This window comes from Motacilla alba, chromosome 1 (genome assembly GCF_015832195.1).
Source record: "Motacilla alba alba isolate MOTALB_02 chromosome 1, Motacilla_alba_V1.0_pri, whole genome shotgun sequence".
NCBI classification, from domain to species: Eukaryota; Metazoa; Chordata; class Aves; order Passeriformes; family Motacillidae; genus Motacilla; species Motacilla alba.
The window spans coordinates 74,569,543-74,592,669 of record NC_052016.1 but is presented as its reverse complement, the minus strand read 5'-3'; the positions used below and the strand labels follow the sequence as shown (position 1 = coordinate 74,592,669).

Sequence of the window (23,127 nt, the reverse complement as noted above, 5' to 3'; positions counted from 1 at the left end):
GGCTTGAGAAGAAGCTGAACCTAGTACCTCTAAATTTGACCTGCCCCAACTGCTACAGGTGTGATTTCTCCTACATGCAGGTCAGGCAGCTTGTTGAAGAAGCACTGACTTCTTCTACAGTGGGTTTTATATGGCATTTTGTAAAGCTATTTCTAGCAAAATCTGAATACTCAGAAACATCTGTTTGTTTATAAAAATGAATTGGCCTAAAGCCCTTATTAAGGACTTCAAGAGCTTGAAATACCTATCTACCTTTGGGAATTGCTCTTTAGGCACTAAAGGCCTAAAGAACCTATTGAAACCTGGGGTTTCAGTAATCCAATAAACCCATATTATTCTAAGAAGGTTCCTTTTTTAAAAATATGTGATGTTTGACGAAAGGAGAGTTGGGCAGTAAGATCAAAGGATGCCATCTTGTGCATGCACTAGGATTTTTTGGTATGAAAATTTTCTGTTATATGTCCCAAGGCCTTTTGCCAGAATAACAAGATTTCCCATCAGCCAAAGATAATAAGAAAAAAGGGCTAGGTGAATGGCCTAGTGTCAATCAAAACCAGCTTCTGCAGATAAATTAACATCACTTACTGCTTTGAAAGGGCTGTGTTGCTTAAATGGAAGTGTATCAGGAGATAAGGGTTTTTCCCTGAAGAAAGCAAATTTGAAAATAAGAGTGCTTTTTACCTTGGTCTACCTAAAATCATATTTTCCTGTCTCCTCTGTAAGAGTAAGTTTCCATGACTGTTGAGTAGGTCATTCTAGAGCTTTTACCATACTATTGCTAGGAGTATTTTTTTTTTCCTTTTGAGAGAAATATTTAAATTAATTGCATAATAAGCTTGAAGAACTAAGGAATCCTGATTCTGTTAAAGTCCAAAATCCTGTTTCTGTTTGCCATTAACTTTGTTTGGTCTAATGATTAGTCCTGAAACTAACAGAAGTCTGACTGCTAAAAAAAAGTAACTCAACACTTAGCCTGTTTGGGGGACCATTATCTTGCAGTGAAGGAGTTACACATATTGGTTCATTGATACCTTCAGTATGTCTTTCAGTTCCTTTTTCTGTCACAAAGAAACTTTTAAAGATCTTGTTTCCCAGCTTCAGTTTAGTGTCTGTATTGAATTCACATATAAATGTCTTCTTAACGTAAGTTTAATTTGTTAATTAATTTAAATTTTAGTCTAAAAAGTGCCAAACATTTTAAGGTAGTTGTCAAACTTTGCCATTACTGGAATTTTAGTTTTCTAAACATGCTTACACAAACATACTTTGGAATAAAATGCCATGAAACAATGGTGTGTGATTGTCATTCATAAAGCATTTTTTATCTTTCGAGTGCTTTGCAAACATTAACTAATTAAATTGTACAGTTCCCCTGTGTGTTCAGATATTACAATTATCCACAGGTTAGTGACTTGCTCAAGGCCATGCAGCAAAGGAGAGAATGAGTTGGGATCAGGTACATCTGCCTCTTACTCCCGTGCTTAATCCACTAGAATGTGTTGCTCCAGAGTGAAGCTCGAGCCATTAGTTGTTAGGTATGTGAAATGCATTTTATGGATAGTGAGGCAGGCATTCTGTAATTGCTTGAAGAGCATGACACCAAAGAATGAATTATAAATAACATTGTGAATTACTACTACGCAGTTAGCAGTTTGTACACCTGTTGGGCATCTCTTTGCCCAGTGGCTCGTTATTCAGCTTTTTATGTTTTGTCTTTCTAAATCAGCACAGAAAGCAGGGGCAGAGCCGTGTGCCTGAAGAAATTCAGAGCTATAACAAATACTCATAGGTGTGGATTGGAGAGCAGAACACTGCCAGGAAAAGCCACAAAAAAAATTCCTCTGTGAACTGCTACTTTGACTTACTGATAAGAAAAAGAAAGAGCATTGTCCTCTGCTGTGACTTGAGCCAAAAATTACTTCTTGTTTCATTATCTAGATTAGATAAGTTTTTATCTTTCCTTTTCCATAAGGCAGTTCCTGTGATTTTGACAGACGTACATGCAGCACAATTAAATCTTCATAGCAGTGCTTACACTGATTTATGGAAATATTGTCCTGAGTGTTTAGGTCAATGCATGCAATACCACAAAGGTTGTGTAGGTCACGGGTATGTAAACTGCATGTAAAGGAGGGAACTATTAAGAGGGGAACACTGTTTGGCAAGGCATAATTGAATGAGTATGTAAATACAGGAATAAAAAAAAATACTTTTTTTTTTTCCCTGCCATTTTCCTTTCTCCTGCATAATGGGAAAAGATTGTGGTAGGTTTCCCTGTCTATTAGTTAAATCCTCTTTGACCAGTAGTGATTTCACCACAACCTCATTTCTCACAGCAAGTTCTTTTTATGCTGGAGATAAAAGAGGAGTGAATGGAAGCTCTTGGATGATGGATATGAAGAGAGGGTTTTTTTGTGTTGAGCCTGTGTGCCAAGGAGGTGCCACTGTCTGTGTTAATGTGGCTTAGAACATGAGCATTACTATTGGAATACATGGCAGAAAGGATACTTGGACCTCACAGCCACCACACATATGAAATTACTCTAGTCAAAATAAAGAAATTGAAGGCCAAAACAAGGAGTAAAGCAGCACAGTGGCTGATATTATAGCATCTAATCCTGGAGTAATCACAGTCACAGGTTTCAGAGTCAAACTCTGCACCTCCATCATTAGAGCAGTGACAAAAGATGTGTCAAGCATGAGGTTCTGGGTCATATTTTTCTTTATTTATCCTTGTGAGACATACTGAGTTGCCAGAGGATAAAGCAGTGCAAGGAAATATGAAAGCTGAGGCAGGCAGAAAATTAAGAGACCAGGGTGGATCAGAGGAGGCAGCAACTGGCAGAGCTCTCTTGTCTAGCCTGTGTTGCTAGCTCAGGGGGGCATGGAGCAGGCTGGCAGGCACTGAGGCCAGAGGCTGCCCTAGAAAGTGCTCAGCTTAAGGCCTGTAGACAGGATCTGCTGCTGGCTGAAAAGCCCAGCATTGCAAACAGAGCCTGAAAAATAAATTAACCTGGAAATCACCAGAAGCTGACATCAGGCAGTAAAAGAAATACTTGGTTTATGTACTCATTAAAAGTCAGCAATCCCAGTCTTGTCAAAATATGTCCCTCAATTATTTGCCTGAAAAGTACAATATTTAGCATAGTACTGGGATAATGCATGATAAATCAGGGACCCACAGTGCTGTCAGATAAACATATAAGTCACCATGGTATTTCTCTTAAGAACTGATGAGCACTGCTGTTCCTGTAATCAGTTGCTTGTCAGGGCCAAGGAGTCAAACCATTGATAAATAAGTTCACAGGAGGAACTATATGAATGGCCAAAATCTCAGTCATAGAAGTTTCAAAAGCACAATAATAGAGTAATGTTGTATAATAAATTGGTTGCTCAACATTATTTACCGAGCTGAACAGGTTGGTTCCTTTTACACTCAATTTTTCCACTTCAGAACTACTTGGCTGTCTGTTTCACCACATGATTTCTGAGATCTTTTGCCATTCCTGTAGTCAAGTACGTGCAATTCTGTAACAGGTACATCCTTGTAAATGTATTGCATGACATACAGGTTGCACTATCCCCAGACGCTTGCAACACACATGAAGTACTGCAGGTACCCAGGACCAAGATGAGCTACAGCAGCACAGGCACTTGAGACAAGATGCAGATTTTCTGCTTTGGGGGACATCTGATGGAGGTGTTGTGAGGTTCTGAAATAGGTAATTGGCTCCAGCACTGTGGCAGAGCACCTGCACAAGGCATTAACACTCCCACAGTATAGTCAACAAAGAGTTAAAGGCTTTGAAGTTCAACGGGCAGAGCAATCACCTTCCTAGAGATGTCTCCACTTACATCCTGGGTGGGTACTTGGCTGTGAGTTGGCTCTGCTCTCTTTGGAGCTTGGGCTTCTGAACTGTAGTAGTTCATTAAAGTAGTTTGGAAAAAAAAGAGCAGCTCACATTCCCAACTTTCCATTGTGGAAATGAAGAGATCAAGTTCTGAGCTTACCTATTTTTGCCTGTTGTAACACCCAGAGTGTGCTGTCCTCTTCCCATCAGCCATCTCTCTGTGTGAAAATGTGACAGCCAGCAGTGGTGCAGGCACCCACCTATGGTATAAAAGCCTGGTGTTAGAGCACTAACTCAGGAAGCCAGATATCTACATTTGTGTGCAAAAGATACCCAGGAGTGGTCCTCTTCCTCTTCTTTATTCTACACTTGCATTTTGGATTGGGAAGTCACTGCTACAGGTCCTTTTTATGCTGATTACATGGTCTGTGTTTTAGCCATTGTCATAGCACAGATAAGCTTCAAGTTCCAGAGGCAAGGATTAGGTATTTCTTTCCATGGTTTCTGGTTTGGAGAAGAGGCTGGGTGGGAGGCCACAGCCTTTTGGCTTTCACCCCAAACAGAAAGGAGCATAGTAACTTCAAGGTGTCAGTGAGGTTGGTTGGATGATGCTTATGTGTCTTTTGCTTCAGTGCCTGGATACTGTAGGTTCTAAACAGAGTTTTAGTTGTCTGCTAAATTTCCCACTATCAAAAATTCAGCATGCAAATATTTAACCTCAGCAACTGTATTTTGGTCTGCCCTGTTGCTTAGTTGTTAAAAAGGGAACTTTATGAAAAGGAGTGTCCAAAATTTAGAGTTATGGCTTCCAGGTAATGTATTGATGTTTATATCACCTGATTTTCCAATGAGACACAGAGATGATTGCAAATTAATTGACATGGAAGAGAACCATTGGTGTTAATGGTTTCCAGTAACCATTTTTCCAGCGCATATTGTTTTCAGTTGAGGGCTGATGGGGCAAGGGAGATTTTGGCACAGCGCTCTTTGATTAGGTACTGACACAGTTGTAAAATAAAATTTGTACCTATTTGATACAGTGGGACAAGTACCTGATAGATATTTCTGAGAAGGAAAAGATTCTACATAGAGTGTGGGAAAAAAACAAAACAGTGTTAGGCAGTGATAGAGCTAATAACTTACACTTCAAAAATTCTGTACATCATTTTGTCATCTGCATACTGTATTTGTGTCATTATCAGAAATTTAGCATCTAACAAATGGCTAAAACAGTAAAGAAAGGCAGTATTTACTGTAGACTTGAAGCAGGGAAGTGTGACAGATTCAAAGCATTCAGTGCAAAATTTTGAAAGAAAATGGATTGTTTGTAGGTTTCCAAGGGCCAGTAGAAAATGCAATTTTATAAATGAAGCAAAGCTGTTCTGAAAGTTTCCTTTTCACTTTCAACAGTTCCTATGCCAACCTGCATGTTTTAATTGAGCATTATAAAAGATCAAAAACATTTTCAGTGCAAATACATTCAACTGCTAGTGTGCTAGAGCTTTTTTATTATTCATATTGTTATTCTAATATTTTTGCTAGTTTCTTGGGCATTGGCCTCAGACTACTTTCACAGTACATTTGAGGTCTGAACCACAGAGAGAGGGACTAAAGGGGCTTATTCATGTTCTTGGCTTTCTGCAGGTTTTTCTTTTTTTTTTTTTTTCCCTAATTTGGTGGAAATTTTTCCAAAAACCATCTGTATGGAGCTTCTTATTTGAGCACATGCAGTAGATCAGAATTTGTCAGTGAAAAGGAACATTACACGTAGTCCAAATCTCAACCAGCACAGGAGTTTGTACAGCTATGGCATTGTGTATTGGTGTTGTTCATTATTCAAAATGGTGTTTTAGAAGATTGTATATTTTCCCTGGAGTTCCAGTTCTAAGTAAAAATGTTAAAGCCTAAGTTTTTTGATTTTGTGTGGGAATAATATTTCGATGCAGCAGAATTCTGGTAGCAGACATCCACTGCAGCCACTCTTTCCTCTTCATGAGGAGGCAATGTCTGCCTGCTGTAGATTCTCATTAGGGTTTACCTCTTTGTTGCTGATGATTTTTTTAGCAAGAAAATATGATCTGTCATGATCCAGAATTACCACTGAGTGACATGTGGGCCCTTAAGCTTTGCCTTTGCTGCCATGAAAATTAATCACAGCGCTCCTAATGACTTACTTATCATTAGATGGGGCATCTGCAGAGCAAATTCAGTTTGAGGAGAGTTTTGAGTGAATGGGAAAATCCTAAAGTGCCTTCCACACTGAGGCTATGTGCCTTACTTACTTTGCAGTAAGTGTTCCTCAAGCTTGTCTAAGTCCCCTTCGATTATTTGGGGTAACTTAAAATTCCTAATTGTCTGTGTTCAATTTCCAGAGAGAGCATGTGGGGCTGTGCCAGGTCAGCTGTTAACCCTTTTCGTTTTTTCAACTCCAGGTATGAAGCATTTTATTGTGTATTATATAATATTCTGTTTTATTGATGAAGTCTGGTAGCAGTGCTTTTCAGATTTCTTTCCCTCTTTATGTCGTGACTGGGGGGTATGTGGGGCTAGGCAAGATCTGAAGTTGAGTTTTGCAGTTGCTTTCTTTATCTTGGGGCTCAGAGGGTGGTGGGAAAGCTGCAAATTTCTTTTTTTTTTAATAAATCACAGTGTTTAAAATATGAGAATAGAAAAGATCTTTTCTGATGTTAATTAACATAAAGTGTTCAAAGTAGTCTACTGAAATTGAGTAACGAAGTTAGTGTGCATCGATGTAGCTCATGTTATAATGGATCGTTGCCAGTTACCATGAAGCTCTTTGCGAACATCACCTTGCTTTTATTTCAAGAAGGGCACAATTTTAAAACCTTCCTGTGTAATGTTCCTAGTAGATGGCAGAGGGTTTACATGCCAGTCCAGTGGGGTTGATTGGGAGGCTTCAGCAAGTGTCGTGATACCATAAGGGCCCTCGGGTTCACCCCACTTGCCCAGGTAGAAATGATATCAAATGACAGAAGGATGTACCAAAGCTGGTAGGGTTCCTGTTTTTGTGGGATTCACAGCTGTTGCTTTAGTGGGTTTTAAAATAGTATGCAGTGAAATGTCCACTCTCAGTGTGCTTGCTTGCTTGCCTGTCCTCCTCCCTTCTTTTGTTTTGTGCCCCCCTTAGAAGGTTCCTTTGGAGTCGTGTTTATTATGGGACAAGTGTAAACCTATCAGCTCACTGCTTTACCTGCTCTTAGTGACCTGTGTGCCCTCTGTCTGTGGAGTACAGAAGAAAAAACAACTTCACACATTCAATATAAGCAAGTATGTTCCAGAATAAATCAAATTCTTCACATTTATAAGTACAGCTAAGCTTCTTAATAAAATTAGGAAGAAGGCATGTTTAAGAGCAATTACACTTTCAAATTGCTAATGAGTAGTCAAATACAGAAGTCATTCCTCAAGACTACTCCTATCTCCAATTTGCAGTTAATTGCACTACAACTGGTATATTTATATTAAAAATTTGCAGGATCTTATTACTCAAACATTTTCGAAGTAGCAGCAGGAGCAATTTCTCTGTTAGAGCTAATAGAAATCTGTTAAGGTTTCCTTAACTATAAAATTGAAATGATACATTTATTTTAAAAATCCTTAAAATTTTCTTTGATCTGATTGTATTATCAGTGCAATGTCAGAAATTATTCTGATGAGCCTACTAGTCTCTCAAAATGTTGTGTTTCTAAAATATATGCATATTTCAGATACAGTTTTTAATGCAGGCTTCTTTAGCTGGCATTAAATTAACTAAATAACATTTTGCATAATGGCTTCTATTCTGCAGGAAGCATTTTCAAGAAGGACACTTATGCTGTTAATTTTTTGCTCTTTGTTGATGTTGTCAGTATTTTGCTTTAAAAATCCCTCATGAGTTTACTTGGTATTTGCATACCATAATAATGAATATGGGATCCTACTAATTAGGCCCCCTGAAAAACATGCATGGTTAAATGTAGATGAAGATGGCTAACTCATCTCATGCAGCTGTTCTAAACTGCTGAAAGTTAGTGTGCTCTGACTGGAGGGAGATGAGACTGAAGGGTAATATTTGGCAAGACAAATAGGTTCTAATAAAACCATAAATTTGGAAAATAGCTGTAGAGGTTTTTTTTAATGTGTTTTTAAAATAAATAACCAAACTGATCAAGAAGACACATCTGTCAAACCTCATTTGGGCCATGTGGACCTACCTGTAGATTGAAAGGTGGAAGAAAGATCAATCAGATTAACATCAAAGTCAGTGCATTATTTGAAAATATGAACTCTTATGATGCACTTGAAACTGCTGACAGTGCTAGGAGTCTTCTCCACAGATGGTCCCTCTTCTTGGGGTATGGCACTGCTGGAGTTCAGGAACAGTAAATGCTTGTCAAAAGTTAATTCTGCTGCAGTTAGATGCAGCTATTTGAATGGATATATGTCATTCGAAATAAATTTCAGGCCTACCCAGGTTTGGGTATTTTTCAACTTGGTATTACTAAACTTATCTTTTTCCACTAAATTACAGGAAAGTTCTCCTTCCATAAAATTACACTGAGGAGTATGGTATTCCAGTTAGGAAATATTCTTTGATACTTCGTTTCTTTGTGATGATGGGGGAAGAGAGTGGATCACAAAGTCCTGAAGAAACATTTTTTGTAGGTTTTTTTCCCTATTTTTTCTTATTGGGTTCGTCAAATCTACTAAAAGTTGTAAGTTTTACTCCAAACCAATTCCACGCAAATCTGCATCTGCTGACCTCTGTGGATGGCCAGCGACTGGGACTGGGACGGTTGCCTCAGTTCATGCACATCTAACTGTTCATTTCCTCTAAAACCTGGAGCATTTTGTCCAGACTGCCTCCTCTGATCCACTGGGAACAAAGTGATAATGTGTGTGAGTTTCACGTGTTGGGGGCACAATGTGCCTCTTCATCTTTGCTGTCTTGCAAAGGGTACTGCTTTCGCTCATGTGTAATCTTCCCTGATCTTCTTTTTAACACCTCATCCACAGGCTCAGCCAGATGGGAGATGTTTGGCAGCTGGAGGACCCAGATGCCAAATTCTGGAATACAGCTTTCCTGCATTGGCATGTGGGCTCATGGCTGGCTTCTTGGCTTGCACCTCTGTTAACTTCTTGGCTACTGTCTAGCTGGCAGCTGTGGCACTGCCTCTGGGGCTGTGTTCAGGTCAAGCTGCTTTGGAGTTGGATGGCTTTCCTGATTTGAGTTGCTCTGCTGGACACCATTTTCACCTTAGTTCACTTTGACTCTCCACCGTTCAAAGACGAACATTTGCAGTGTTCTGTTGTATTGCTGGCATTTGTAAGACTAATTCGAAACAATCCTTCTCATTTGTCACGACTTCAAAGAGAAAATAAGCATTGCAGCGCAGACTACACTGCTTTACTTGTTAACATTCCCATTATTTAGTAAGAATGTTTAGACCCAACTCTCTACTTGCAATTTATCTACAGGACCAAATTGTTAACTGAAGAGCACAGGCTTTAAAGGATATATTTCTTGTGTTGAAACTTTGATTGCTTTCAGCCGAAAATGAATCTAGCATCTGTCAAACAGAAAAAAACCCTACACATTTGCAGAGGTAATCTGGATCATTTTTAAAGAACAGGATAAAGAATAATAATGATGATGATGATAATAAATAGGAAGTTACTGGTAATAATTAAGAGCACTGCCAGCAGAAAATGCTTGATCTTCTCTTTGCTGGATTTAGGATGTCCTCATTTCACATTTTAGTTTTACTTCAGGTTTTTTTATTGGGGTTTTTTTTGTTAGTTTGTTGTTGTTTTGTTGAGTTTTTTTTCATAAATGAGGTAATGAAAAATTAATGCATCTAGGATAGGCAAAGCGTTTGAAGCAATTCCCTAATCTACATATTTTCCTTGATGCAGCTCAGTGCATAAACATTACTTTCAATGGGAAAAACTGCAAAATCAGGAGGTCACTTACACTCTGTATACTTATAGTAAAGTTCAGATTAGTCATACCTCTTATGAAATTTTCATTCCCCCTGTCAGCTAGAGTGGGACTATGATGTGCTACACTAGAGGCACTGATACCTCTGTTACACTCTCAGAAAAGTTTTTCATGCTTGAGTGAGTAGCACTTGTGCTCACTGTGAAATGAAACTTCTGCCTGTATATTAAGGTTAAGCTCTGCAGGTTGAGCTGACCTCTGAGGAAAAGCTCTTGAATTCCTCATTATAGTCAATAGAGGGAATTGCATGTGCCAGGAACAACCAAAAAGGAGCCCTTACCCATCTAGTTTAGGTGTATACTTTGGTGGCCTAGGAAATGCAAGTGCTTCTCTGGAAATGCAGCCCAATTACAGCAGATCAATCATTATGGACTGTATAGAGAACCAGTAGGAAATAAAAAGCATCGTTTTCCCTCAGAGGTAGTCTGTAGCTCTTTCTGGATTATAATGGAGCAGAGATGAGTCTTTGTTAAACAAGCTGGCAGCAGCAATGGCAAATTTGCCACTTCTGCAGATGAGCTTCATTAACTAGCTCGTCAACAGACTGGGAGACCTGAGGTGTAGGTTCTGAGCACAAGCGATCTCATTGGGATCCTTGGTCCAGGCCTAATCAGATAAGATGCAAGGGCAGCAGTGGAGTGTCATGTCCCTTCTTGCTGAAGGCAGCTGTATAAACAGGAACGCAGACGTTATGGGATGGGGAAGAAGAGTGGGTAAGAACCTGTATCCTTGCCTGAGCATGGACAGGACTGGGACTGTAGGCTCCATTCCCTGAAGCAATATCGGGCCAGAAACAGCTGTGGATACTGAAACAGACCTTTCACTGTTTCTCTCTAGATGCTTAGTGTCCAGATTTCCAGTATGGAGCCAGGATCCCCTTTTATGCCCAGCCTTTTAGCCTTGTGGGTCTTGGATTCCTGATTGCAGAGTAGCCTCACTTCCACGGATGCTTAGACAGACGGTCCTGCATCTGTAAAGCCAGATTATTCCTGGGGTGATGCTTCTTCCCTGGGTGAATTACCTGGCTGCAGGGCTAGAGTACAGCACCTTGACAGTGCCACTACCATCAGCACTCTGCCTCTGCCTTTTGGGGCTTCTTCACACGACAGGCAAAGTTCAGGCCAGGGCTCTGCCTGTAGGTGGAAGATGGACAGCTGCCAGAATGAATATGTGTGGACATGTGCCTAGTGGTTGGTACCCAGAGAAGCTCCATCTTAATAGTGAAGGACCTCATGGGTTTGGGGGAGGCTGTGTAGGACTCTTCGTGGGACAGTGGGTGGGGATGGGGTCATGGACCTAGGCAGGCTTTTGGGTGTCTGCCTCCCAAATCAGGGTTTCAGCATGCCTATTCTCACACTTCACCACTTTCCAAACTGTATTTTCTTCTTTGAAATTAGCAAGCTTTCAGTGCTTTTTAATGTAGTAGAATTAAAGATATTATTCCATTACCTAGACTATTCCTTTTGCCGGTTTACCTGTTTCTGCCCTTTTTTCAGCTCAGCCACAACTTCTGCCCCATCAAAGCAATTCTTGTCACTTTCTGTGTCCTATGGGCTTTGGAAATCATGATCATAGATAAAGTTGAGCTTATTCTCTTTTTCCTTTTTATTTTTAAGTGCCTAGGATTGTTATTCCTTTTGCATTCTAGTCAAGCTGAGAAACAATGTATGCTGTTAAAAAGGGAAAGCAAGCAACCACAAAGATGTTTTTCCATTCTCTTGCACCTCCAGTACATTCTGTAACCCAGTTACTGTAATTGTTTTTAAACTTTTTTTAAACATGCATACTGTCAAGAGATTGCAGTAATACAAGTGTTTCTCATAAGGCCAGTGAGACTGTAAGAGATGAAAAAAGTTGACAGAGCAAACAGAAAATCCCATGTTTTGTTTATCAATTTTTATTTTTTTTTTTGCCTTATGGCAGATTCTTGGAGAAAGGATCTGTTTACTTCAGTGGAAGACTAGCTTAGGGTTTGCTGATTCCCAAGGCAAAAAGAAGGCATGGTTTCCAATTTGCAGGCTATTCAGTGTGTGTGATGAACTGAAGTCATTTGTGGATTTGTATGTTGCGTTTTGACGTGATTAAATGTTTTAAGTCTATTGATTTCATGCTGGGGATTAATGATGCTGAATGAAAAAGCATCAAAGAATAAAACGTGTTTGCATGCTCGATTAAAATACCTTAAAAAAAAGTGCCAGAGTACCTGTTGTTGGATCGGAATGCGATAAGAGAAGCAGAGGACCAATCACACATCCTGCATCGACAGGAAAATGCATTAACTTCCTTAGGCATAGAAAGAAGAAAAGCAAAGATTTGATAAGGATTGACTGTACCTTTCTGAATGCTTACTGCTTGTGTTTGACTTGGTTTTTTTGGAAGAGGGGATTAAAGAGGTTTCATTATCAGTTGCCACAGATCTGTCTTGCTGAATCAATCAAAGCATGATGCTTAGCTGCTTGGGATTAATGAGACGATCTTTTAACTTCAGAACTTGTTGGTAACAACAGTGTTAATAAAGGACAGCACCTGATGATACTCAGAGCAGCTGTGGACATGAGATACAGTAAAGATGGTGTTTGCTGCTTTGAATTTGTGCAATACTTTTAGATCTGTTTGCCTTAGCATATTAGCTCAAAAACATACCATTATCTTAAAATGCTCATAGTGCTAATTGGTTTGTATCTGCTCGCTGCAAGTGTTCCTAATGGCTGTCTAGATTCATGGGTTGTATCTGGAATTGCAGTTAGGTGTCACATTCTGTTTATCAAGATAATAGTAGATAGAGATGAAAAAGACCTGTTTGCTTGTTAAATCCACCCTGTTGCAAGCACAATGTAGGCTTTTCCAATAGTATTAAGCTGTTAGCAGCCCTTATGTCAGCCAGAATGCCAGGCAGAGAATTTATTTATGGTGTATGTGGGGAGAAGGATGCCTTAATGATCGGGTTAGCATGTGAAATACTTGATGCACGTGAAATACTCCCTACTGAGCTAGGGAGAAGTTTAACTGTGCAATTTAATGCAGCTGAGTAAATGTCTGACAAGACCAACTGAAGCACCCATTTGCTCTTTCTATGCTGATGCTCTGATCTGGATTAGCATATGTAAGATAAATTCAGCATCAGTCCGATACACCCTACAATTCATTTGTCTCACAACAGGGCTGAATGATTATCCTGGGTTTGAGGCAGGAGAGGGGGGGTTGACAACATGCAGTTATTTTTTTTTTCTCCCATTCCTATTGCTTAGTACAAGACCTGAAGCCCTTGGTTACAGAACAAAGTGTCTGAGCAGTAACCAAGCTTGTGCAAACCCAAGAGAAGAGTAATGACTGTTCCTCGCAAGCTTCCTGCCTCAGTGCAGGTGCAGGAATCAGGAGGGCCTGAATAATTCATAAGGTGCAAATTAGCCCCAGCTTGCTCCCACTGCTCGAATTTTGCTTCTGCTTACCTACCTAGTTGCTGGAAAGAAAAGAATAAAGAATGCTTGGGAAACCAGGGAGAGAAAGGCAAAGAGTGTTAGAGTTTAAAGGCCAGAGTCACAGAGACTGCTGAATGCTGGGTGTGTTTGAAGGCTTGGTGCTTGTTGAGGAATTGGACTCTACATTGATTATTCATGGAGTGTTTTCTCAGGAAGAAGGAAGCTCTGGGGACCCATTCCATTGCTCTTGGAGAGGAAATAAACTTCCTTTTAAGAATTAGGTTTTTCCTGCTTTTATTGTTATGGTTTCTAAAAATTATTTGGTTTAAAAATGTTAAAAGTTCGTTTTTAAAGCCCGATAAGGTATTGGAGAGAGTAAATATGTATGGTGTCACTCAGCTCAAGGGTTCAGAGAAATTTGATGAGAGATCTAGAATGTTAGGATGGTTACTACTTTGACTAAATATGGATTTCAAGGGCTCGTATGAAACCAGTTAAATGTGGAAATGCAGTGTGCAGTTAGCTTGTATTTTTATCATTTTAAAGGCAACATTGCTCTGCTTTAAATAGTTAGTGATGGGTACCTTTTCTGTTGGATTACTTACCTGCTTTTTCTGCCCAGAAGACCAAAATGAGGGGCAAGTAATGTTCAATCTTTCTGCTACACAACATTGCATCTCACCCAAACATCAAGTAAAAGATTTTGCTGAGCACTGTTGTGGAAGAAGGGAATTCCTTGCACAGCTCTTGGAACAGCATGTGTGTCACCGTGCAGTACAGAGAGGAGCTGGCCGAAAAAGGCAGGTTGTTTCTGCTGTGTGCCTGACTATCCCTTTGACATCTCTCATATGGAAGATGGAAACATCTGACAATTCCAGCAGGAGCAGGAGCAATGTAGCTAGTTTTCCCTGTTGGCAGGTGTTCAGATGGAGAAAAATTCTCCTAATGTTTTTTGCTGTGCTGAATATGAAAAGAGGACAACAGCAGGAAAAAAAAAGCTTCCTTTTAGTGGTTTTGGAGGCTTTCTGATTTTTTATTTGTTTTGGGGTTTTTGTCCAAAATTTAGCCCTTCTTTATCTATCTCCTCTACCCCACCCCCTCTTGGCTCTCACGTGTGGCAGCTAGATCATGTTGCCATCATCTGTTTTTGTATTTCCCTCATTTAGGTTGCTGGAATAGGAGCTGGCTTTCATTTCTAGCTGATTCTGTCATTTCCGCTAGGCCCCAGCTTGGGAAAGTGCCAAGACCAACAGGTGATCCTTGTAGCTGCAAAGCAGCAGGAAGAAGGCTTTGGAGGAGACAGTGCACCAGAGGGGCTGCCTGGCCCTGCTCCATCTTGCTGTATAATTAATGCCCCCCTCCCCAGCCCCTCATACTGAGCAGAAAATCTGTGCAGAACAGATCAGCTGTAGGGAAAATGGTAATAAAGAGTCCTGGAAGAATATAGGCTGTGTAAGTGCAGAGATGTGCTCCCTCTTGGGGAGAAACTGTGGCTGGTCCTTTGTAAGGAACAGGGACAAAATTGTATTAGCTTCTGTAAAGTAATATGCACTCCATCGACCAGTGTAAGAAAGCAAGTATTTCAATAAATTTCAGTGTTATGCTCACGACACTTCTTATATGTGTAGGAACTAGTTTAGAATGAAGTGATCATTTAGTTAAGCTTTCCTCTACAAGGAGTAGCTTGCAAAGTCACATGAAAATTATTTGAGCAGAGAGTTAACTCTGGTTGGGAAGGACCACCTCCTCAAGCTGTAGGACTGGGGGCACCTGGAGAGGAGCTATACAAGCTCTGCATTCTCTGGACAGCACTGATGGGGAGGCATGACTGTGCAGGGCTTCACAAGGATGATTTTTAGAACATGTGAAAAAATTCCAGGAACCCTCAGGTTGGCCTCAAAGAGATATTTTTTTCAGAGGAAACTCCTAAAGGACTTTTTTTTTTCTATGAAAACAAAGTTATATTTAGTGCATGACAGTGGCTTAGCAAAGCCAGTTTTAAATCATACCTCCAAGGCTTAGGTTAACCCCTTGGCACATACCATGATGTGAGATACTGTATCCCTGAAAACTGTAACTACATGTCTGTATTTGTGAGGCAGGCTGATGTTTTGAGATAGACACATGTTAGCTTTAATCCTTTGAAAAATAGATGGTATCTCAAATTCTTTCTGGTCGGTATATATGGAAGCCAAATTGTTTATTCCACCTGTGGACTCACTGCTAGTAGTTTGAAAGCTGAAGATTTTGTGTAGACAAGGTTTAAGTTTTCTGTGTGCACTTCCGTGGGGAGCTGGGCTCTCTGAGTGCACCACAGCACATTCTCACAGCAAGGGGAAGCTGTGGGGAGCCGGGAACTGGGAAGCCTGGATCAGTTCCACTGGTGAAACTGAAGTGCTGCAGCAGATCTGCACAGCAAATACATCACCTTGACTGGCTGTTCCTGCTGTACACAAACCAGAAACACAAACAGCAGTGAGATCAAGCTGTTATGAAACATCAACATATTTAGTAATGCTTCTAGCAGCTATCTGTCTGCAGTCCTTTTGACTAAGCCAGCAGTGGCTTTTCTTTGTGTTGTTCTGCAGTTTGTCAGCCATCTGATGGGGAAGGAAGTAGGGGATACATTGCATCTCAGGGATGTGTTTTGTGCAAACCTAAGGACGTTGAAAGACCTGAACTGGCAGCAGATTGTTCATGAATACACGCTTCCCTTGGACATGTCTCCTAATGCTAAAGGGTGCACCATTGCACCCTTAGATCATCTCAATATTTTTTCCCCCTTATGTCCCTTCCTTTCTCCATGCTGCTTTGCTGCTTTTGCCCCCTATCAAAACTTGTGGTATAAGAGGCTGTTAGCAGGGAGTGAGGTGTTTCTGTCAGCATTTTGTGAATTTTTTTCTTCTCTCCTCTGTGTCTTGGGAGACCATCGTAATCCCTGCATTTGCAGTGGGTCCTGGGCAAACCTGAATAGTCCCTCAGGCAGCCTCCATTGTTACTTGCTTTCCCTTGGGTTACAGGACTAGGGGGAGTGATTTCTTTCTAAGATACTCGCCCGTGACTCTAGTGACCTCTAAAAAGCCCCATGTGCATGGCAGGATGTCATGGAACCAGAAGCTTTTATCTGTAGGGTGGTGAGGGGTCCTTGTGGATTAGGAAGCAGCAGTTCCAGTTGGAGAGGCTGGAGAGTGAGCAGGGATACTTCCCACCTGCATTTGGCTACAGTACAGCCTGGTCTGGGCAAAAGCCGTCCAAAGAGTACTGCAGACAGGAAGAAAGCATCTTTGGGCAGCCTCTGAAAAGTCAAGTTTTCCAGTGCCTTTGGCAGGCAGCCTGAAGCAGATCCATTTCTTATGCCAGCCCTGTGGAGTGCTACCCCTTGTGGTTCTCCCTCCTGCTGCAGTACATACCTTACTATTATTAATATTCTGGAGGCGCCAGCAGCATGCTTTGTTCTGGATGGAATGTGGTTGCCCAGAGTGCGGGGAACTGTGTGGCCATTGTTTTAGTATTGGTAGATGGATTTGATAATGAGCACTGTAGTTCTTCCTGGTCAGTTTTTTGAATTCACCTTCCTTTATTCTGCCTCCTCCCTGGGCTGTCCCCAATGCACTCAGCACGTGAAGGATGCTGTGATCCCTCTGGCAGAAGAGAGGGAAGGGCTCTTGGGACACCAAGGAGCATAGTAGGGGCAGGCTCACACAGCACCGTAGCACTTCAGTGGGAATAGAATACACATTTGGCTACACTTCGTGGTCTGCAGGGTCCCTAAGTGTGCAGAGCCCCTCAGTGTGGGCTGTTGGTGCGCTATACCGTGTGTAGGGGAAAGAGCTGCTCCTGTGCATTTGGCCTACTGCGTCTTGGCCCGAAGTCACGGACTCTATTGTGCCATCACTGTAAAACCCGTGAAAGTTTCAAAATCTGTGGCTGCTGCTGCTGAATCCTTAATAGGCATATTTACTTTGGAACTGCAAAACTTCTAAATGTATCTGCTTTCAGCCTGCAACACCTTCAAAGACAATAAGATTATCATGCAAGCAAACAGGACTTCCAGAGAAAATCAGTGGATTTGGAAAGCACGCTAACAAAATATCCTGTCACAGGGATTCCTGTGAACTCAGTGTGGAATAAGAAGAGGCAGCGTGCACTGAACGTCATGTCCCCCAGATTAGAAACCGTTTAATGTTATTCCTGTAACCTGTATACTTCCTCCTGTTATACCACCTCCTCCTGTTTTTCCGCCCTGTGTAGTTCTACTGTTTCATCGAGTATTAGCCCTTTGTAGAACATAGTTTGTCTTTTTAACTACTTTGTGAAGTACCTAATGTGCTTTTGGGTGCCAGATAAGTGATAATAATAATAATAATAACAATAATAATACTAATTTTCCAGGTGTACTATACCAAGTTGTGTTGTTTGTTGCACAGACAAAAAGTGGGGGGGGGGAATGCTGAATGCTGATAACTCAGCTGTAAGGTAAGTCTCTAACACAGGAAGGGAAATGCTCTGGTTTATTTATGAGTACACTCAGAAGCAATGTCTGCCTTCCAGTATACCCATGCTTTTTAGGATAGCACATTTTACTTGGATGCAGTATTGCCAGAGGTCAGTAATAATCAGAGCTAAATTGCTTACAATGCAAAGGTAGTGAAACATTCTCATTACACTCCAGTCCTCATTTTCATTGTTAATTCAATGTTGTTCAACTTTTCGCTGGTTTCTCCCTTACAAATGTGGCAGTGAGACAGCCAGGCTGAGCCATCTGCTGCTGGTGCTTGGGAGGTGCAAAGAGACAGCACAAAGAAAATTGATTGACTGCAGTTGACTGTATTAGGGAGAGACCTTATTTGAACCGGCAGTAACTGGAGGGAAGTGTGAACTGGCTTTAATTCTCAAGCAGACCTCTGAATATTAAGGATGTACACAGCAGTTGGAAGGATACATTCAGAGTCCAGTCATGTTCGAGATCACATCCCCTTGGCTTTCTCATTGTTGCTGTGGTTGTTCACAGCTGAGGGGACTTTTCTAGCTTTTGGATTTAATGTTAAATATGTAATTGGGTGGAAAATTAATGTAAACTTAAAATAATTTGGTTTCTCAGTCATTATACTCCTTAGTGGTAAATTATTAAGCTTTGTGTCTGTGGTATCTCCCAAAAGCCCTGCCATTACTGATCATCTGACTGTCTTTATTAGCTTATATTTTTTTCTCTAAAAGCAAGGCCTCATGTACAGTGTAATTATCCAGCAGTGCTGATTAATGGCATAATTCCCTTTTTCTGTAAAACTGCTGTGTAAATTATTTTCATTTCATAAAAATTACTTGTCAGGCAATTTTGTGGAGGGTTTTTTGATTTTTTTTAAAGTTTTTATCCACCCTCACTATCACTGTGTCATGGTAATATCATTAAACACTGTTGTGTCTGAGTCTGGTATGAGCACTAAACACTACAATAATTTCAATGGAGAAAATTAAAGTGGTTTTCATGCTATTGTTACTTTTGCTACCAGACCTGATGAACAGAAGTAGCTAAGATACCCTGTTCTGGGAGCAGGACTGTTTTTGGAGGTACTTGTCCCAGCAGTGAGATCAAGGAGACTTGCTCTGTTGAGCTGGCTGTTGAAATCTCTGCCACTTCTCAACCGTTCAGATTTCCTATTGCCACTTAAAGTACGTTTTCAGGAACCTCAGCAGCCTGCATGTCTTTTCTTTCTTGCTGCTGTCCCTTCCCCTTTTGCCTTGGCAGTGGCTTCTTACCCTTCCTCTGGCCTCTCAGTGAGACCAAGAAGCCCACTCGCCACTTTCCCATGCCCTTAGATATTTCTTAATGCTCCCTACACCTGTTTCCTGGGCTAGATGATACTTAGAAGATTCCTGGCATGTCCTTCTTGGCTGGTAAAATGTGCTTGAATAGGAAGTGGTACTATGCTCATCAGCTTGTCATCTGGGTTTGACATGAACAAAACAATGGACAGTGTACAGTGAACAGCCCTGCCTTGCTGGACAGCCTGGTATTGCAAGTTGAACTTTCTCGTTTCTGATGAGCGTGTTTCCTTTGGTCTGCTGTTTTTAAAGCTGTCATTTTAAAGCTGCCATGTATTTTGTGAGCACTCCAGCTAGTGTCCTCCTAGGAGGACACTAAAAGGAGGACCTTTTACTGAAGGTCCTCCTAGTCCTGTTGGCATAAGAGCTAGCAAACCTACTCCTCTGAGTACTACTACTCCTCCTTCACTAAAGCTGGCATGCAAAAGCTGGTTTCAAAAGGGCAAGTTTCACTAGCGTGTGTGTAGAAACAGCTGCCCAAAGTCTAAAATCCATCCCACTGAGGTCCAAGTAAACCTGGCTAGTGTTTACCAAAAGAGCAGAGAAACAAGGTTCTGATAGAATGATTCTTCCTCTGGAATACTTGTGTCCCCTCTCCCTATCCATCTTCTGCCTTACAGCATTAAAAAAAAAAAAAAAAAAAGAGTGGTTTCTGCCCCTCAGCCTCTGAGGCTATTACTTGACCTTAATGTTTAATATCCACATACAGCCCTGACCTTTGTGAACTTGTCTAGTCCTCATTTGAGCTCATCTTCTTGGCCCCTGCTGTATACAGTGGCAGTGAGCTCTAAGTGTGTGCCATGTGAAAAAAATTTAAAAAAGTTCTTCCCTCTGTTCAATTGAAGTCTCCAGTTCTTTGAAAAAATAGTGAATAATCATGTCCTATCATTGCGTTCTTGGCTGTGCAGAGTTCTACTATCTCCCCTCAGTTATCTCACAAATTTGGCATTCACAGGGTAACATGGTTGTGGGCCAGCTGTCAAAGAGGTGACTGAAATCATTTTCCCAGGAAGCCTTTTCCACTCTGCACTCTCTTCTTGAGATCAAATTAATCCTAGATCTGCCATTGTCTGAATCTATTACTAAGACTAGGATAAATTAAAGAAACATGCTTACCATGGACTGCTCTGTCACTCATAACACTGGGGGCATCGCTTCTTCTGGCACAAATAGTTACAAAACATAAAACTGCTTAAATACCAGTCATTTAGCTGCTCTCACCATTTGCTCTCAATTCTCATTTTTAGGTACAGCAAAATTATGCTCATTGCTTGTTTAGCTGCTTGACCTGTTGGCATATCCCTATAGAGCTCCTCATTTCTGCAGTGCCAGGAAGAACTAGGATTACTGTGCCTATTGGTGTAATTATTTCAGAATCTCTCTTTAGCTCGTATTTCTGGAACTAATTTGTTGTCTTTTTACATTATTTTATGTCTTTTTGGTTTTTGTTTTTTAATCCCATGCACCTGTGCTTTTATACATACTCACTGATGCTGTTTGTTGCTGTGAACTACAGCAGTGAGCAGATGGAGTCAGATGACTCTTTTACGATTTAAAAAAAAGTTTTATTTAGTGTGTTTAAAAATGAAAATGTGTATTTTGCATTACCTATTTCCCTGAGTTATAGACTTGCACCACTTGTGTTAAAAATGATCCTGATACATTTTTCCCTGGCTCTTCCAGTCTCAGTGACCTTAACAACCAGTATTCTTGTTGACACATGGCTTGGCAAATAAAGGCTGTAATAGTAAATGGACTGTCCTCTCTGATGTGTTTCATAACTGTTTTCCATCAGGCATTTGCAATACTGATTTGAAATGTTTAGTTATACTCAAAATCATTAGAAACTTACTACATATGTCTGACTTGGAAGTGAGAGAAATAACCTCTTCAATAAACTTCTCCCCCTTCCCCCAGTTCCACAGTAACATTGTGACTGATAATATTTTTCCATTATTAATTTTTTAGGGATCATTGTCTTTAAATCTCCTTAGGCCTTCAGCTTAGGGTGGCTGTTGAGGGTAGATGTTTGCAGGACATTAGGGAACATTGCTCAGAGCAGCATAAACCTGCTGTGTTTCAGTACACCTGCATACTGCAGAAGGGGTTTGCATCAGGATGTGTACTAAACGGTAGTCTACTTTAGCAGTCCTTTCCTTATAATTGAGGGAGGGAAAAAAAAAAGGCAGAAATCTGTTGCTTAAACAGTTAGACTGTTTAATTTTAACAGAGGTAGGGCTGTAAACCATGCTAAGTCAAAAGGTCACAGCTTCTGTGAGAAGTTTCTCTATTAATAGTCTATAAGTATTTTGTTTCTGCCAAGCTAGTGCTTAGAACCAAATTAGTCCCTCATTACAAGTGTGATACATTAAAGGCAAGAGTGTATCAGCATGCCCTGTGTTGCCTCCAGACACCTTCCACTGTGCCTCACTCAGACTGCATTTTCATAAATGCACACATATGTAAATATAAGTAGGCAAATGACTTAGCAGTTTGTTGAGCAATCAAACAGCTTCTAAACCAAATAAGTCTCTTTATTTTTCCCATTCATTTTTTTCTGTTCTTAACAATATTTTGCAAATCACCACCTTTTTTATCAGCTGTGTGAAAACAGTTGCCATGATTTCCCAGTATCACCTGTTGCCTTCAGCATAGCAGCTAAAGATACTGCCATGGATAGATAAATAAATATTAGGTGCTTCTCTTAGTATGACTCCTTTGGTGAGTAGAGTTCATTCTGCATTTACTCAAGAGAGATGGACTTTTCCATCCCATTTGAAAACATTTATGTCTAAGACAAATGTGGTGAATTATCCCAACGATTGTCAGTTACTCCTTGGGTCTGTTTTTCCTTTGGCCATCAAAGGAGTCTAAGCAAACCACTAAACTAAGCTAGAACAGAAAAAAAAAAAGACTGAGTTTTAAAGAGAACGTAACAAATGGAGATGTAAAGATATCATCCTGGAGAAAAAGAAAATCCCCCTTGGAAAATTACTGTGTGAGTTCTAATCCTAAACCAAGCACCCAGTGAAGGCCAGAAAAACTGAGTTTGAAGGATGACCTACCTTGAATCACACACACCTTTACATTCAGTAGGTATACGGGACTGTCACTAAGGATTCATCTACCAAATGCCACCCTGGTTATCATAGATTTCTCATTTTTAAGGATGCCCCAATCACCCATATTTTTCATTTCATTCTATATTTCTATTCTATTTCTATTGTAAAAAAGAATACCAAAAAAAAAAAAAAAGAAGAAGAAGATAGAAGAAAAAATTGGACAGTTCATTATTCTGTGTGTCATTCCTTTCTCTGAAAAATGGTAGTAACATAGTCCATCAGCCTCACTTGGGTATTGAGAAAATAAATTCATAAATTTGAACTCTGTTCAACAGATTTTATGTTGATTCTCATAGTAAAACCAATGAATTATAGATAAACCTGATAATAATTGAGTGTAAAGAGAAGATGGAGGTTTACTGCTTTGTTTGCTCTCTTTTTGCTCTTTCTAGTAGCACAGAAATGAATTGTTTATTACTGTAGTCCTAAGGGTGAGACCACTGGTGATTTCTGCTGCTCTCATAAATTGTGTTGGGCCCTTGAGATGCAGTTTTTAAAGTGGCCCTGGTTCAGTTGCCATTTCTGAATTGTAATTGTATTAGACCCAAAAGCAAAGATTTTGATCCCGGTGGTGCAAGTACACTCATGCAAGCAAGCCTTGCACCTTCAGAGAATGCCTTTCATTTTCATGGGGTCCCACATTGACACAAGTTTGACCATTTGGATCCAATTGCAGGATTTAAGGTTTAGATCCACCAGTTTCAGGGTTTTTTTAACCCACACACAACAAAGAACTATTTCTGTCATTGTTGGGTAGGTGGGGCTTGCTCCTTAAAAAGCATTGGGATAGTGTGAACGTGGTCCTCTAGAATACACTCTGTGTCTGAGATGCTTCAGTTTTTTGAAGGAAGTCAAGTTTTGGAATATATGTGAGTGGAAGTCTTCCATTTGCTGGTTTAAGATTTGAGCTC

At 40.4% G+C, this 23,127-nt stretch overlaps 1 protein-coding gene across 10 annotated transcripts in view; it reads left to right on the top strand.

Moving 5' to 3' along the window:
* The window catches only part of KLF12 (Kruppel like factor 12), a 230,993-nt gene that overhangs the window by 165,247 nt on the left and 42,619 nt on the right, over positions 1-23,127 (top strand). For 9 of the 10 annotated variants that reach the window (XM_038133346.1, XM_038133292.1, XM_038133300.1 and 6 more), the window contains one exon: positions 6,224-6,283. The exons of the other annotated variant lie outside the window; for it this stretch is intronic. In XM_038133346.1, coding sequence (XP_037989274.1) covers positions 6,224-6,283 — 60 coding nt within the window. The remainder of the gene's footprint in view (positions 1-6,223; positions 6,284-23,127) is intronic. 10 annotated transcript variants of the gene reach the window in all.